Below are 12,281 nucleotides of genomic sequence, written 5' to 3'. Positions count from 1 at the left end.
TGGGGGAGTGACTCTGGGTGGGAAAATGAGGCATTTGGCCTTGGACATAGTAAGCGGAGATGTCTGTTATACATTCCACAAGGAGATGTTGAACAAGTGACTGGAGGAATCTGGGGTCTAGGGCAAGGTGGAAAGGTCAGGGAGTTGTGGGAGTTGTTAGTGTGGGACAGTGACTGCCAGAGATGGCAAAGGAATGGCGTATGCAGAAAAGAGAATGGGGCCTAGGGTGAGCTGGGGCACTCCAAGGTTAAGAGGTCAGGGAGGGGAGGAGGAGCTGAGAGGTGTGGAGAGGAGTGCGGTGCCGTGTGTGTCGGGACACGGGAAGGATGCGGTTCCCTGTGGGAGGGAGCAGAGGTGTCAACTGGGGTCTGGTGAGATGTGGCCGAGATAACCACGTGGGCGTCAGGGGGGACCTGGCCAGGCAGCGTTGGTGCAGTGATGCAGCCCAAAGCCTGATTCGGATCTGTTAAGGAGAGAATCAGAAATTAGACACAGTGAGTACAGAAAACTTGTTTGCAGCATTAAACTGCGGGAACAGAGAAATGGGCCATGGGCCCAGAGCATCTTCTTATAAGACTGGAAGTTAGAGCATGTTGGCCTTCTCGTGGGAGTGGCCCTGTGGAGCTGTTGTTGATATCATCAGTGGGTGTCAAAATGTCCAGAATTCAGGAATCCATTTTTAAAGTTACCAGTCATTTGAATGTTCATTGGAATAATTCAGAGCAGGCGACAGAAGTACCAAAGAACTACTGTGGGATTTTATTCTTCAAAAGCCCTGTCTTAAAAATTTATAGAATCACTGATTATAACAATCAAAAGGACTTTTAGAACATAAGACTTTTAGATGTGAGAATGCAAAGAGGCTTTCAGGCCTTTCAGCCAGGGGATGCCCTTGTCCAGCGAACCCTCCATGGGAAGCCTCCCCTGCATGCAGACCTGAGCTGGTGCTCAGGGTTCCTGACCCAGCTCCCGCTTCTGCCGCAGATCGCGAGGCCCACAGGGAGCACTGACGTTCAGAGGAAAAATAAAAAGCTGCTGGTTTAGTCCAGGCACCTCATTTTATCATAGGAATCTAGAGATGAAGAGTCTTGCCTGAGGATACGCAGAATATTGAGTGTAAGAGCTGGAGGGAGGCCGGGATCCTGGGTCCTGGGTCTCGGGGCGGTGGACTGTCCGCTTCTCCCTTGCAGCCTGTGGCTGTGCTCCTCTCCCAGGCAGTGACGGGCTCTTGGTGGGTGGATGCATGAATGAACGAGGGGAACTGAGGGGAACTGAGGGGAAGAGCCTCCCGGCCCAGCCTTCACCGCGCCTGAGAATAAATGCCGCCAGGCCCTCCGTGGTCCCCGTTTTGGGGCCCGGGTTTCTGCTGTCAACGCCTGTGATCTGCCGCTGTTGATCCTGCCAGGTGGACGTGGTCTTCGTTGCCACCGACCTCCATTGCGCATGGAAAGCACGTCTGCTGGGGACGACCTGGAGCTCCTGCTGGGCTTCATGACTGATGCTGCTTTCTCTGCAGAACAGTCATGAGAGGGTTACGCGAGGTTAGTCCTGATGAAGGTGTATTAAAAGCTTGGCACAGTTGAGTTTCCATCACATTCACTAAGTTTATTTAAACCCTGCAGATTGAGAGCCGTGAACGGGCCTCAGCAAGGCATACAAGGCTCTTCACAACGGGATGCCGTGGCCCCCAAAGTCCACCTGCCACATTGCAGGCAGCAAGATCCTGAAACAAACGGGTTAGGGCCCCCAAGGGTGCCTTTCTGTGTGTTGATCAGGGTGCTGGTTATGTAGGTGTTTTTCAAACTGCGCAGACTCGTTGAGCTGGACTTTGTGATACACACGCATACATACACACATGCTGTGTTTCAATCAAATTTTTTTTAAAAAATGAAGTATATTTGTCTTGAACTCAAAATCCTTTAATGCCTCTGGTCTCACGCAGAGTAAAAGCCACAGGCTGTCCAGAGACCCACAGGCTCCATAGGCCCCCCAGCCCCCTGGCTGACCTCACCTTCTCCACTGCGCTCCAGGATCTGTCCCTGCCGAGCAGGCCCCTGCCACTCCGCACGGATGGAGGGGCTCAGTACACATTTCTCCAAAGGAAAGGAAATGTGTCTGAAATAGCATTATCCTCATGAGAAAGGACTCGTGTGTTGGGATTTCTGTTGAGATGATGCCATAGGGAATTAGGTGCTTTATTAGTGCCTTTAAAATTATGAATTTTAATGGCTTTAGAGTTCTATAGACATTTGGTTTTCACAGAGATTTTCCCTGTTGAAATAGGGTTTTTATTGTCCCTGACTATAAAATCATATATAAAATCCACAAGAAACTTGAAAGTTATCAAAGTGACCCAGCACCCCCAGAGAAAGCCACTGTTGTTGATATACAGGTGACATTGTTTCAAACTCTTCTCCCATGTGCATTGCACTTACTGATATTTCTGTTCTTCCAAGAGTTTGAAAGGGGATTCTTACCTACTTCCAGTACTGTTCTACCTAAGAAGTGAGGAAGAATGCCTCCTCGCATCTTACAGACAGAAAACCACAAAAGCTAATTCGTTCATTCACTGGTTATAAACATAGACGAGAATTACTGTTATCCACCGTTTCAAGCCCTGAAGGACTTTTACGACTTTAAAATGCCGGGTGGTATTTTGATGGGAAGTTGTGTGATTTGTTCAAGCTGCTCTAAAGGGTAATTGTAGGTCTGCAAGTCCAAAGCCTGAGAGTACTTTGGACTTTTAAGAGCACGTCGTTGCGTTTTTCACTTAGGGTTCTCATAGAATTTGAGACCCATTAAAATCATCTTTTCAGCACCATAATGGGAGCGATAAGCCATATCATAAAATGGATTGAGTTTTTAAACATTTTTTATTACTCTCTTTGACGGGAGGCTCTTCTCTGGTAATCTTATTACTTGGGCAGATTTCCTTTTATCATGTCACATTCATCTTTCTGAAGGACAACTATGGTTTCAGCAGCACCACTTAAGATATGACTTTTATTAAATGCTTTGGGGGTAACTTATTTCATTACACAGAATATAAACCTTCAAATTAAATTCCGCTTTGTTCCAAGTTTATGACCGGGAACCTCAGCCCGTCTTTGAGTGAGGTCAGAGCGTCAGTGGTGAGGCCGGTGCCTTTACACTGAGTTCCGGCTGAGCGTGGAACTGGCCTGTGACACCAGATGAGGCACACGCACTGCTGCATTCTCCTCCCTTAGGTTCCCAGATGGATTCGCGTTGATAGCACGCCAGTGCAGTCTCGCAGCTTGCTCCACGTGTGCGGCTTGCACTGCGGGTTTCCCCAGGCGAGTGAGTGCGTGCAGCATCCTCACAGCATTCCCATGCTGTCAAAAGCTGACGTTTAAGAAGAATGGCCCTAAGGATCGACTTTCCATTTCTGAAAACTCTCAAAGCTTTATCTTCGTAATTAGCTAAAGCACTACTTTCCGGATGCTTTGTTTTGGCAACTTTATGGAAACCACTTACGGAAACAAATATTTCAACCTCCCTGAAGGCTGATATAGGAAATTACAAGATGGGGAGTCCTTTTTTTCTTTTTGATAAAATTGGTGTTCAAGATAGCCTCCTCCTTGCTGAATAGCACCCTTTACTAAAAGAGCAACAGATCCTGTTGAGTTTTAGAAGCAGGAGAATGGGTGTTTCTGGTTGATTGCAATGCCTACCCCAAGGGCCAGTGAGGTCCCATGACCATGCCTTTGGTTTCCTCTTGTCTGTGGTGGCTTGTTTGGTTGGAATTCAGTTTAGAGATGAGTTCTTTTCAGTCAGTTTTCCTCTTCTCTTTCCACTGCATTTCCTGATTGATGTTTTGTGTTTTACTCATTATTTTCCGTCTTCACTGAATTTTACTTTATTTATTTATTTATTTATTTAAGAGACAGTGTCTGGCTCTGTTGCCCAGGCTGGAGTGCAGTGGTGTGATCTTGGCTCACTGCAGCCTCGAACTCCTAGGCTCAAGCCATCCTGTCACCTCAGCCTCCCGAGTAGCTGAGACTGTAGGCACATGCCACCATGCTCAGCTAATTTTTTAGTTTTTCATAGAGATGGGGTCTCATCATGTTGACCAAGCTGGTCTGGAACTCCTGACCTCAAGCTGTCCTTCTGTCTGGGTTGCTCAAAATTCTGGGATTACAGGTGTGAACCACTATGCCCAGCCTGAATTTTCCTTTTATTATAGGATATCTTATACCTTGCAGGGGAATAGGCAGTATGTATATAAATTAATAAAAAATTGTTGTCACCTTGGTGCTAGGGAATGTAAACTTATATTGGTTATGGTACAATTATTTATGCTAATCTTAGAACCCATTAATTCTTGGCTTCTGCTTCACTGGCAGCTAGATTTGACCTCTTTGCTGTTTACAATGTACGTACGTGGAGAAGGCGCCCATACAGAGAGCAGGTTCTAGACTTTAATGTCAGAAATGATGGAGCCAGAATCACTCTCCATTTTCAGGTTTGTGAATGATAGAAGTGTGAACTAAATGAGTCAGTGTTGCTATATGAATTTTAACAGAAATAACTAATGTAGACTACTTTGCCAATTCACAAAAAAGGCTGATTTTACAGCTGAGATGTAATGCTGTATATAGTCCTTATTTTGTGACTGAGATCGTATCTGTGAAAACTAAGACTTTAAAGGAGTGTAGTGGAAATTGAAAACAACTTTTTGTTGCCTGTTAACTAGTAGAATGTTGACTCTACTAAGCAGATTAAATTTAGTCTCTGTGAGGCTTGATTTGTTCTGCTTAAGATTGAGCATTCATCGTTGAATCCTGACCGAGTTTAGGTTTACATTATTCAAATTTGTTAGGCTACTGGTCCTTACATTTTTAATTCTAATATAGCCTTTTTGTGTATGAGTTTGGAAATCACAGAAAACCTTAAAATATTCCATTTTTCCCCTCGTTTTAGGGCTCCTAAAATTCCCTGTTTTTTCAAAGGTTACAAAATATTAGGACATTCCCTTCCTCTGAATCATTCTTTTCCTTTCTACTCTCGTGCTTGGTATAACCCAGCTGGCTAATGTTAGTCTGTACATAACTAGAATGACCTTCAAGACAAAAAAGGGTTTCCTCTAATCCGATGGAAATCTCGGGTTTCATGTTCCACTACAGGTAATTCATTCTCCAGCTTCGGGTAAGTCAGGGATTATCCCTGGCCTGCTTCCTCACCTGGGAGGTGAGGGGTGGACCCGTGTGTCTAGGTCCCTCTCAGCATTCAGATTGGATGACTCTGGGATAACTCGACAACACAGAAAAACCCATCAGAAGCTTTATGTAGAAATGCAGAGAAACTGAAGACCCCAAATGTGGAGAAGACTGTATTATTACCGGAAGTATGCACAGTGATTCTAAAGTCTGTTGTTGATTCTGGAAGTTGTTTCTCGTTTTTTTTTTTTTTTAAATAAGAAATCAAATAGGAAATTTTGGCAAAGAGGAATGCCACTTTCTTCACTTAGAAGGTCCTGACTTTTTTTTTTAAGAAGAGGAGTGATTTAAATCTTATAAATGGTTATAATACGTCTGTAGCTCCTGGAGGAGACACTGGTTCCTGAGCAGCTCATTCTGTCTTCCAGTCCAGTATTACACATCTGAGGTCACCATTAATTTGTCACCAAAGTGTTTCTAATGTTCAACAATCCATGATTTCCCTCAACTTCTAGCTTGGCAGAAATACTCAACAAGTTCCACAAAGAATAGACAACATATTAAAACATTTTTTCCATTGTCTTTCTCTGGCTTAAGTTTTACTTTATGGAAGACTCCCTCTGGTTCTAGTCTGTCAAAGTGTAATTTAGGGGTCAAAACTACATTGGTTCCAAAGTTTCCAAAATAGCCCATTGACAGAACAGAGCTCTAGCGACTGGGCCCTGTAGTCAGCAGTTATCCAAATACCTGCTTATTTTAAGAGATCGTATTTGAGTTTTCTTCTTTGTAAATTAGCAAATACCAAATAAACATTCCAATAAAATACCATTAACTGAAGAGGAGGCTTGCTGTAAGTGAGCTACCTCTTTCCCAGTAGACAGTGGTTCTCCATCTGTGCTGCCCGTTGGAGCCGTGCCAGGGGCGCCAGAAACCCACACTGTCTGACTGCACCTCAAGCCAGCAAGAGCGCGGCCTGGCTGGGACCCCAACCCCGGCAATGCTGAAAGAGGTCCAGGTGATCCAATATGCAGCCAAGATGAGGGCCTGTCTCCTAGGGTTATCAGTTTGTTTGAAATACTACAATAGTCTCGTGATTAGAGGATCTGAATGCACTGGGCTTTTGGGTGGCACAGCGTGCTGGGGACAGCCTGTCCAGAGTTAGGATGGAGGTAGAAGCCTGCCTGTGTCAACTCCAGTTTTGTTAACTTGGACAGATATTTACCGTGCTCTGCAGTTCTCATTCCAGTTTTAGCATTAATTCTTAGCACTTTATCACATTACAACAATTTTCTAGTAGTTTCTGTATCACATCAGGAAGCCAGTAAATTAAAATTCTCAATCTGGTCATTCTGATTCCAGTGGCCAAGTGATGGAAAGACCTTACTCTGATGTTGGGCCAATGACTCACTGCTGAGATTTAGATTTTATAAATTTGAATTTTTTTTTTATTTTTTAGAGACTGGGTCTTGCTCTGTCCCCCGGGCTTGAGTGCAGTGGCATGATCATAGCTCACTGCAGCCTTGAACTTCTGGACACAAGCGATCCTCTTGCCTTAGTGTCCTGAGTAGCTGGGAGTACAGGAGTGTGCCACTGCACGTGTCTCATTTTTAAACTTTTTTGTAGAGACAGGGTCTCGCTTTGTTGCCCAGGCTGGTCTAGAATTCCTGGACTCAAATGATCCTCCTGCCTCTGCCTCCCAAAGTACTGAGAGTACAGGTATGAGTCACTGTACCGAACGGAATTTGAAATTGAATAGGTAGATGTTATTTCCGTTATCTAAGAAGTAAGAACCAAGCACATGAGTAGCACAAGCCTTGTTAGTGCTGCTGCCTGATGTTGAGACAACATGAGACAACGAGCGATGTGGGGAGCTTCGCTATTATACATAGGGCCGTGCCCATTACAAGTGAGTCTCTCACCTTCCTGAAAGTGGATTTGGAAACTGAGGCAGTGCGGTGGGATGAGGCAAAATGGAATCAAATGGGAAGAATAATATCTGCCCTGATTATTTCACAGGGTTCTTATGAGGCTCAGATCAGATCATTCATTTATTCAACAAATGTGTGATTCACCGAGCGCCTGTCACAGGCTGGGCGGCGCTCTAGAATATGAAGGAGATAAAGAAGGGAAATGTTTGGCCTTGGAAGGAACGGCAAATTAGTCACTGCTCATATTTTTAAAATAGTTCATACCATAAGCTCTTTGAAGAGGGCTAGCTCATTCATTTCCAAGTTTCCATGTCTCACTGCCTAGCACAGAACATGGAAGCAGCTAATATACGGTTATGTGAATGAATGAATGAGTCGCAGAATTCATTTCCTTGCAAGCCTGTCGTGTCTCCCTCCAGCAGGTTAAAATGAGTAAGGTGTGGATGTGGTCTCATTTCTTGGGTAGTTTAACATTCCACACCAACTTAAATATGGTAGTCTAACCTCGGATCCTTTCAAACCACAGCAATGGTGAACTTTTTAGTTAGAGTTTGATTCAATTCAGGTTAGTATTCCTTTTTTTTTTTCCCAATCACTGTTTTAGCAACACAGGGAGTACCTGTTTTTGGTTAATGGGCTTTTCATGTTTGGTATAAATCCATAGTCCAATATTTCTTTTGGAAAGGAAGATAAATTTTTCTAAATTTTTCCCTTGACATCCCTTTTTTCCATTAAGTTAAAAAAAATGTTACTTCGTAAATGTGATTTCAAACAGCTGGGTTTTAATCTTTCCACCTTATGGAAAGAGAGCGTTTGGCTCCGGCCGCACCCCCACCACGTGGCCCGGCCTCAACTCCGCACACAGCTTTTCTAACCTGGATGGTGCTGCTAGCAAGGCGCTCGTGGGTGTGCATTTGGGCTGTGTTCACATGTTATTCTAAACTAGGTCAGCAGCTCGGCTGGTTTCTTTTTCTACACTCTTTTAGGAGAATGTGAACAAATGGAGGATTATAATACCCTTTTTATACAGGTTCACAAAAATACTTTGAGGACTCTTACGTTGTGTTTCTTTACAACAGGTAAAGGTCATTATCTTGTGGGCCATAGTTCGCCCCTGAGAAGCAGGCTGGGCTGGAGCAGCCCCACACATGGTTCGCGTCGCTGGAAGAGGCCTTGGTGTGCCGGTGCCCAGCCTTGTATTTGAATGACAGAAAATTTGAGTTGAAAGGACCTTGGACTTGATCCAGGCCTGCCACCCTTATTCCAGACACAGAACTAAGGCCTGGAAAAAGGAAGAGGCTGTGACAGTCAGCGGCAGTGAGGGCCTGGGACTCCTCCAGAGGCTCTGTCTTCCCGCTGTCTACTGAGTGGGTTGTGCTGTGTGCTGTGTGAATCCTGCCAGCTTCTGTGGTCTCCTAGGGCCAAGCCCACACTCAGAATGCAGGATGACGGTCACTGTAAGATGTAGTGGACCTTTCTGTGCTCAAGTGTATACAATTGTGTAACTTCCTTTATTCTTCATTGCTTAAATGGATGGTAATGTGTTAAGCGTGCAAATTTATTTTAAAGTCCTACAAAACTGAATTCGGTTTTCAAATACTGATTTGTACAGATTTTAGGGAGCCTGTGTTCAGGGTGGCCTGTAGGGATTTGGGTATGGGATCTGCCCTATTTTCATAATTTGCCAACGTGGCCCTTTAGCAGAAAGCACACATGATTTGCCCGTGTTTTACATTATAAATTCACTGCTACCCATGCCTGGTATCATGTCTGATTTCTCTGAGGCATGAGACGAATGAACGTCTGAGAGGTGAAATGTGTTGTCCAGATTCTCACCACCAGACGGTGGCAAGTGGGAAATAAAATGTCTGAGTGTCCTTTTGTTAAGCCAGCGCTCCTGAGTTCTGCCGGCCCCTGCCACGGCTGGCTGCACGGGCTCCCCCATTCTCGGAGGTGTGGAGAACTGCCAAGGATGTTTTCAGACCGAATAATAGAGCCCCACAGCTATGACTTTTGCAGAGCAAGTTATGGAAAGAAAGAGAGCACCTGTGCTACTCGTGTGGGCAGAGCCGTAGGGCGAGGCGTGCGTGGCAGGCCTCGGCGCCCCTGTGGAGTGCAGGAGGGCACCATCCTGTGTGTTTCAGACAAGGAAGGTCCTTACCCAGATGACCTTTCCCTGAGTGTAGTGTCCTGGGCTCTGCAGATAGTCTGAGCTCCCAGACAGTCATGGCATGCAAATGGGGGAAAGAACCAACGACAGTCGCCGCTCAAGAGCACCAAGCTTGCATTGACTGCTCCATGCTTTATATTGTACTTTTTCAGAGTGCAAATTCACCTGCACCAGCGGTAAATGCTTGTATCTTGGTTCGCTGGTCTGTAACCAACAGAACGACTGTGGGGACAACAGTGACGAAGAGAACTGTCTCCTGGTGACCGAGCACCCGCCTCCGGGCATCTTCAACTGTAAGTCTCTCCTCCCACCTGGGTGGCACTGTCTGATGTGGTTCTGAAACGGTTAGGAGGTGGGGTCCCTGGGACATGGGAAGGAGGTTGTTTTCTGGTTCAAGAAAGAGATTTGCATTTTCACAAAGGAAATGTTTTCTTCTTTTAGGATAGAGGGACGGCATGTTTAAAAGTAGGAAATTCGTTCTGTTCTCTAAAGTGGTCGGCGGAGCTGTGTTTTGAAATAGGCTTTTGCTATTTATCTGAGCAATGCCTGGATTCCAGGAAATCGTATATTGATTTCGTATTCTTCATACCCACATTGTTACTTCAGAAGTAATTTTAAATAAGCAAAGAAAGACATGTGGAAGGTCTGTAATTAATCATGCAACTGAAATATGAAAGTAGAAAAATTTACATGGCATCCTTAAAGGTTCTGGTCGTGTGTTTTCCTGTTAGATGCTGGATGGAAACAGCTGGAGTGAGGTTTTGACACTTGTGAGTCCCCAAGGCTGAGGCTTTGAGCATTTCTTGAATTTGAAGAAGTGGAGTCAGAGTTTGAAGCGCGTTGGTTTTGATCTCATGGTTTTGTGACAAGGGGAGAGAAAGAAGGCAGCTTTGAAAGCCCGCTGAACTTCTCATAGGAAAGCTGGCTTACTGTTTTCTGTGTTTCTCTGGGCTGAGTGAGGGGGGTTGAGGGTGAGGATCTTGTTGCAGTTGCACACCTTGGGGAGAGCGTTGGCCGGGCCGACCCTCCTCACACGGCCTTCTTAGATCATTTTATGATGCGTTCAGCTTCTCTCCCCATCTTTACTGACATTATTTTGAGGAGTTATATTTGAGACAGATTTAAAATTTTGTTATGGAAATTAGACTACATAAATACCAGTGCTGCAAATGTGAAGATGGGAGGGGATTTAAAAAAAGAAACTATTTTCTCTATTCCTACTGTATTTGTATATGGGGGGCAAGTTACGTATGTCCCCAATATAAAATGACTGTGCTCTAGCACATTTTAAGCCTGCTATTTATGCTTGCTAAATTCAAGAGACTTATAGTACAAATAGTTTTCTCAAGTTTTCTATTGTGTTTCCATTTGCATTTTCTCCTACCCAGCGCTCTTTGAGTCCCGTCTCTATACGTTGCATAGACAGTTCTCAGAGGCTCGGGGTGGGCACGTGCTTGCCTGGCCTTGGGTCCGTGTTTTAGGCAGTTAGTCTCTGTAATACAGCTCGCCTCTCACCTGGAGTCATCTGGCCCACAGGCCCCGGCTGCCCCAGGCCCAGGATGGCCCGGAGGCACTCGCTCTGGCTGTCCTACTTAGTGCATGGAAGCAGGGCTGGGTGCAGGAAGAGGGAGGAGGGCTGCAGGTCAGGACGGAGGACTGGGAGCTGGGTGAGCACCTCCCTGAGGACGAGCAGGCAGCAGGTCAGAGGGCCGGGAGCCCCGAGGAACCCTGCTTGTTTGCCTTTCCACATGGATGGAACAGTGGTGTTTTCATCTCCTGAGCCTCGGTACCCTCAGCTGCACAATGGAGGCATAAGAATGGTTGTTGGAGCATCACACAGGACAATCCACAGACAGCACTTAGAGCAACATATTCCAGGCACTAAGCACTCAGAGATTACCTGAACTCAGGCTGGGGTCTTAGAAGGAGGTGAGAAAGGCAGCATCTTACTCTGTTTTCTCTGGACTTGACTAACAGCAGACACACCGTGGTAAGCTGTGTGGAGAATATCAGGACCTTGTGTGCTGCCTTGACGGGGTTCAGAGTTCGGGAGCCCTGGCCTCCGCTCTGGGGTGCTCCACAGGCTTCTCTGTGTCTGCGGGCTCCTTCTCCTTTACTACAGGGCCCTTTTGCTGAGGGCTTCCTTGTTTTCAACCCTCCTTCCTCCCTCGCTCCCTTTCTTGTCAGTATTCTTTCCGGTTTTAAGGCCTGTCTCCAGATTGTTTTCCACTCATTTTTTAAAATGCAAGCACTTTAATTCTGCCTAGAAGCCAGGGTAGCAGTTACATCCGTCAGTGGTCCAACTTTGCCCTAACAGAGGAGTCTGACCATCCTGTTGGCAAACTCTTGGCCCCCCACTGTTCAGATATGACTAGAACTTTTGTCTTTATAGCTAAAATGGGATATTATTTACAATATACTCTCTTCTAAGAAGACTGGAGAGCCAGGAGATGGAATGACAAAGGGCAGGACTGTGCCCGTGGCTTCAGATTGCTCTGGGTTCACGGTTCGCCCTAGGGAAGTGACGATGCCTTTCAGCTCAGGTTGTCTCCCTGTGGAATGGGCACACTTCCTGCCATGCATGCATCTATAGGAAAGAACGTCCGTGGGAAACAGTCTATATCATCGTGTTGCAGTTGCCATCTCTACTCCCCATGTGGCCCTTGCTGGGTGGTGTGCGGCTGTGACTTTGTATGGGCCGTCTGTAATGTCAGAGCCGTTCCGTACACGGAGCAGAAATGCACAGGTGTCTACAAGTGCACTTGCCCAGCGATCCTGGGTGATTCTCCCTATTCTGTCCCCTGAGGGAGGCTGCGACCTGGCCCGTGGCTGCCCCCCACTTTCCCCTCAGGTTCTCTGCACGTGCCGGAGGGAGCTGGCTGAGTGGTCATGGGGGGACACGCATGGCGCAGGTTGCCTCTGGATGGTTCTGTGTGGCTGGGAACTCCGGGGCAGGTGGTGGTTCCTCTGTCCTCTGCTGCAGCTCACCTCTGCCAGGTGTGCGGC

At 46.2% G+C, this 12,281-nt stretch overlaps 1 protein-coding gene across 6 annotated transcripts in view; it reads left to right on the top strand.

Annotated features, from left to right (window-relative positions):
• LDLRAD4 (low density lipoprotein receptor class A domain containing 4) overlaps window positions 1-12,281 on the top strand; it is a 448,790-nt gene that overhangs the window by 215,430 nt on the left and 221,079 nt on the right. For 5 of the 6 annotated variants that reach the window (XM_017877471.1, XM_017877473.1, XM_017877474.1 and 2 more), the window contains one exon: window positions 9,428-9,568. The exons of the other annotated variant lie outside the window; for it this stretch is intronic. In XM_017877471.1, the coding sequence (XP_017732960.1) occupies window positions 9,428-9,568 (141 nt within the window). The remainder of the gene's footprint in view (window positions 1-9,427; window positions 9,569-12,281) is intronic. 6 annotated transcript variants of the gene reach the window in all.

This window comes from Rhinopithecus bieti, unplaced genomic scaffold, assembly GCF_001698545.2.
Source record: "Rhinopithecus bieti isolate Rb0 unplaced genomic scaffold, ASM169854v2 scaffold_11273, whole genome shotgun sequence".
NCBI classification, from domain to species: Eukaryota; Metazoa; Chordata; class Mammalia; order Primates; family Cercopithecidae; genus Rhinopithecus; species Rhinopithecus bieti.
Note: the sequence above shows the minus strand (reverse complement) of the source record. Positions and strands in the feature narration are given on the sequence as shown.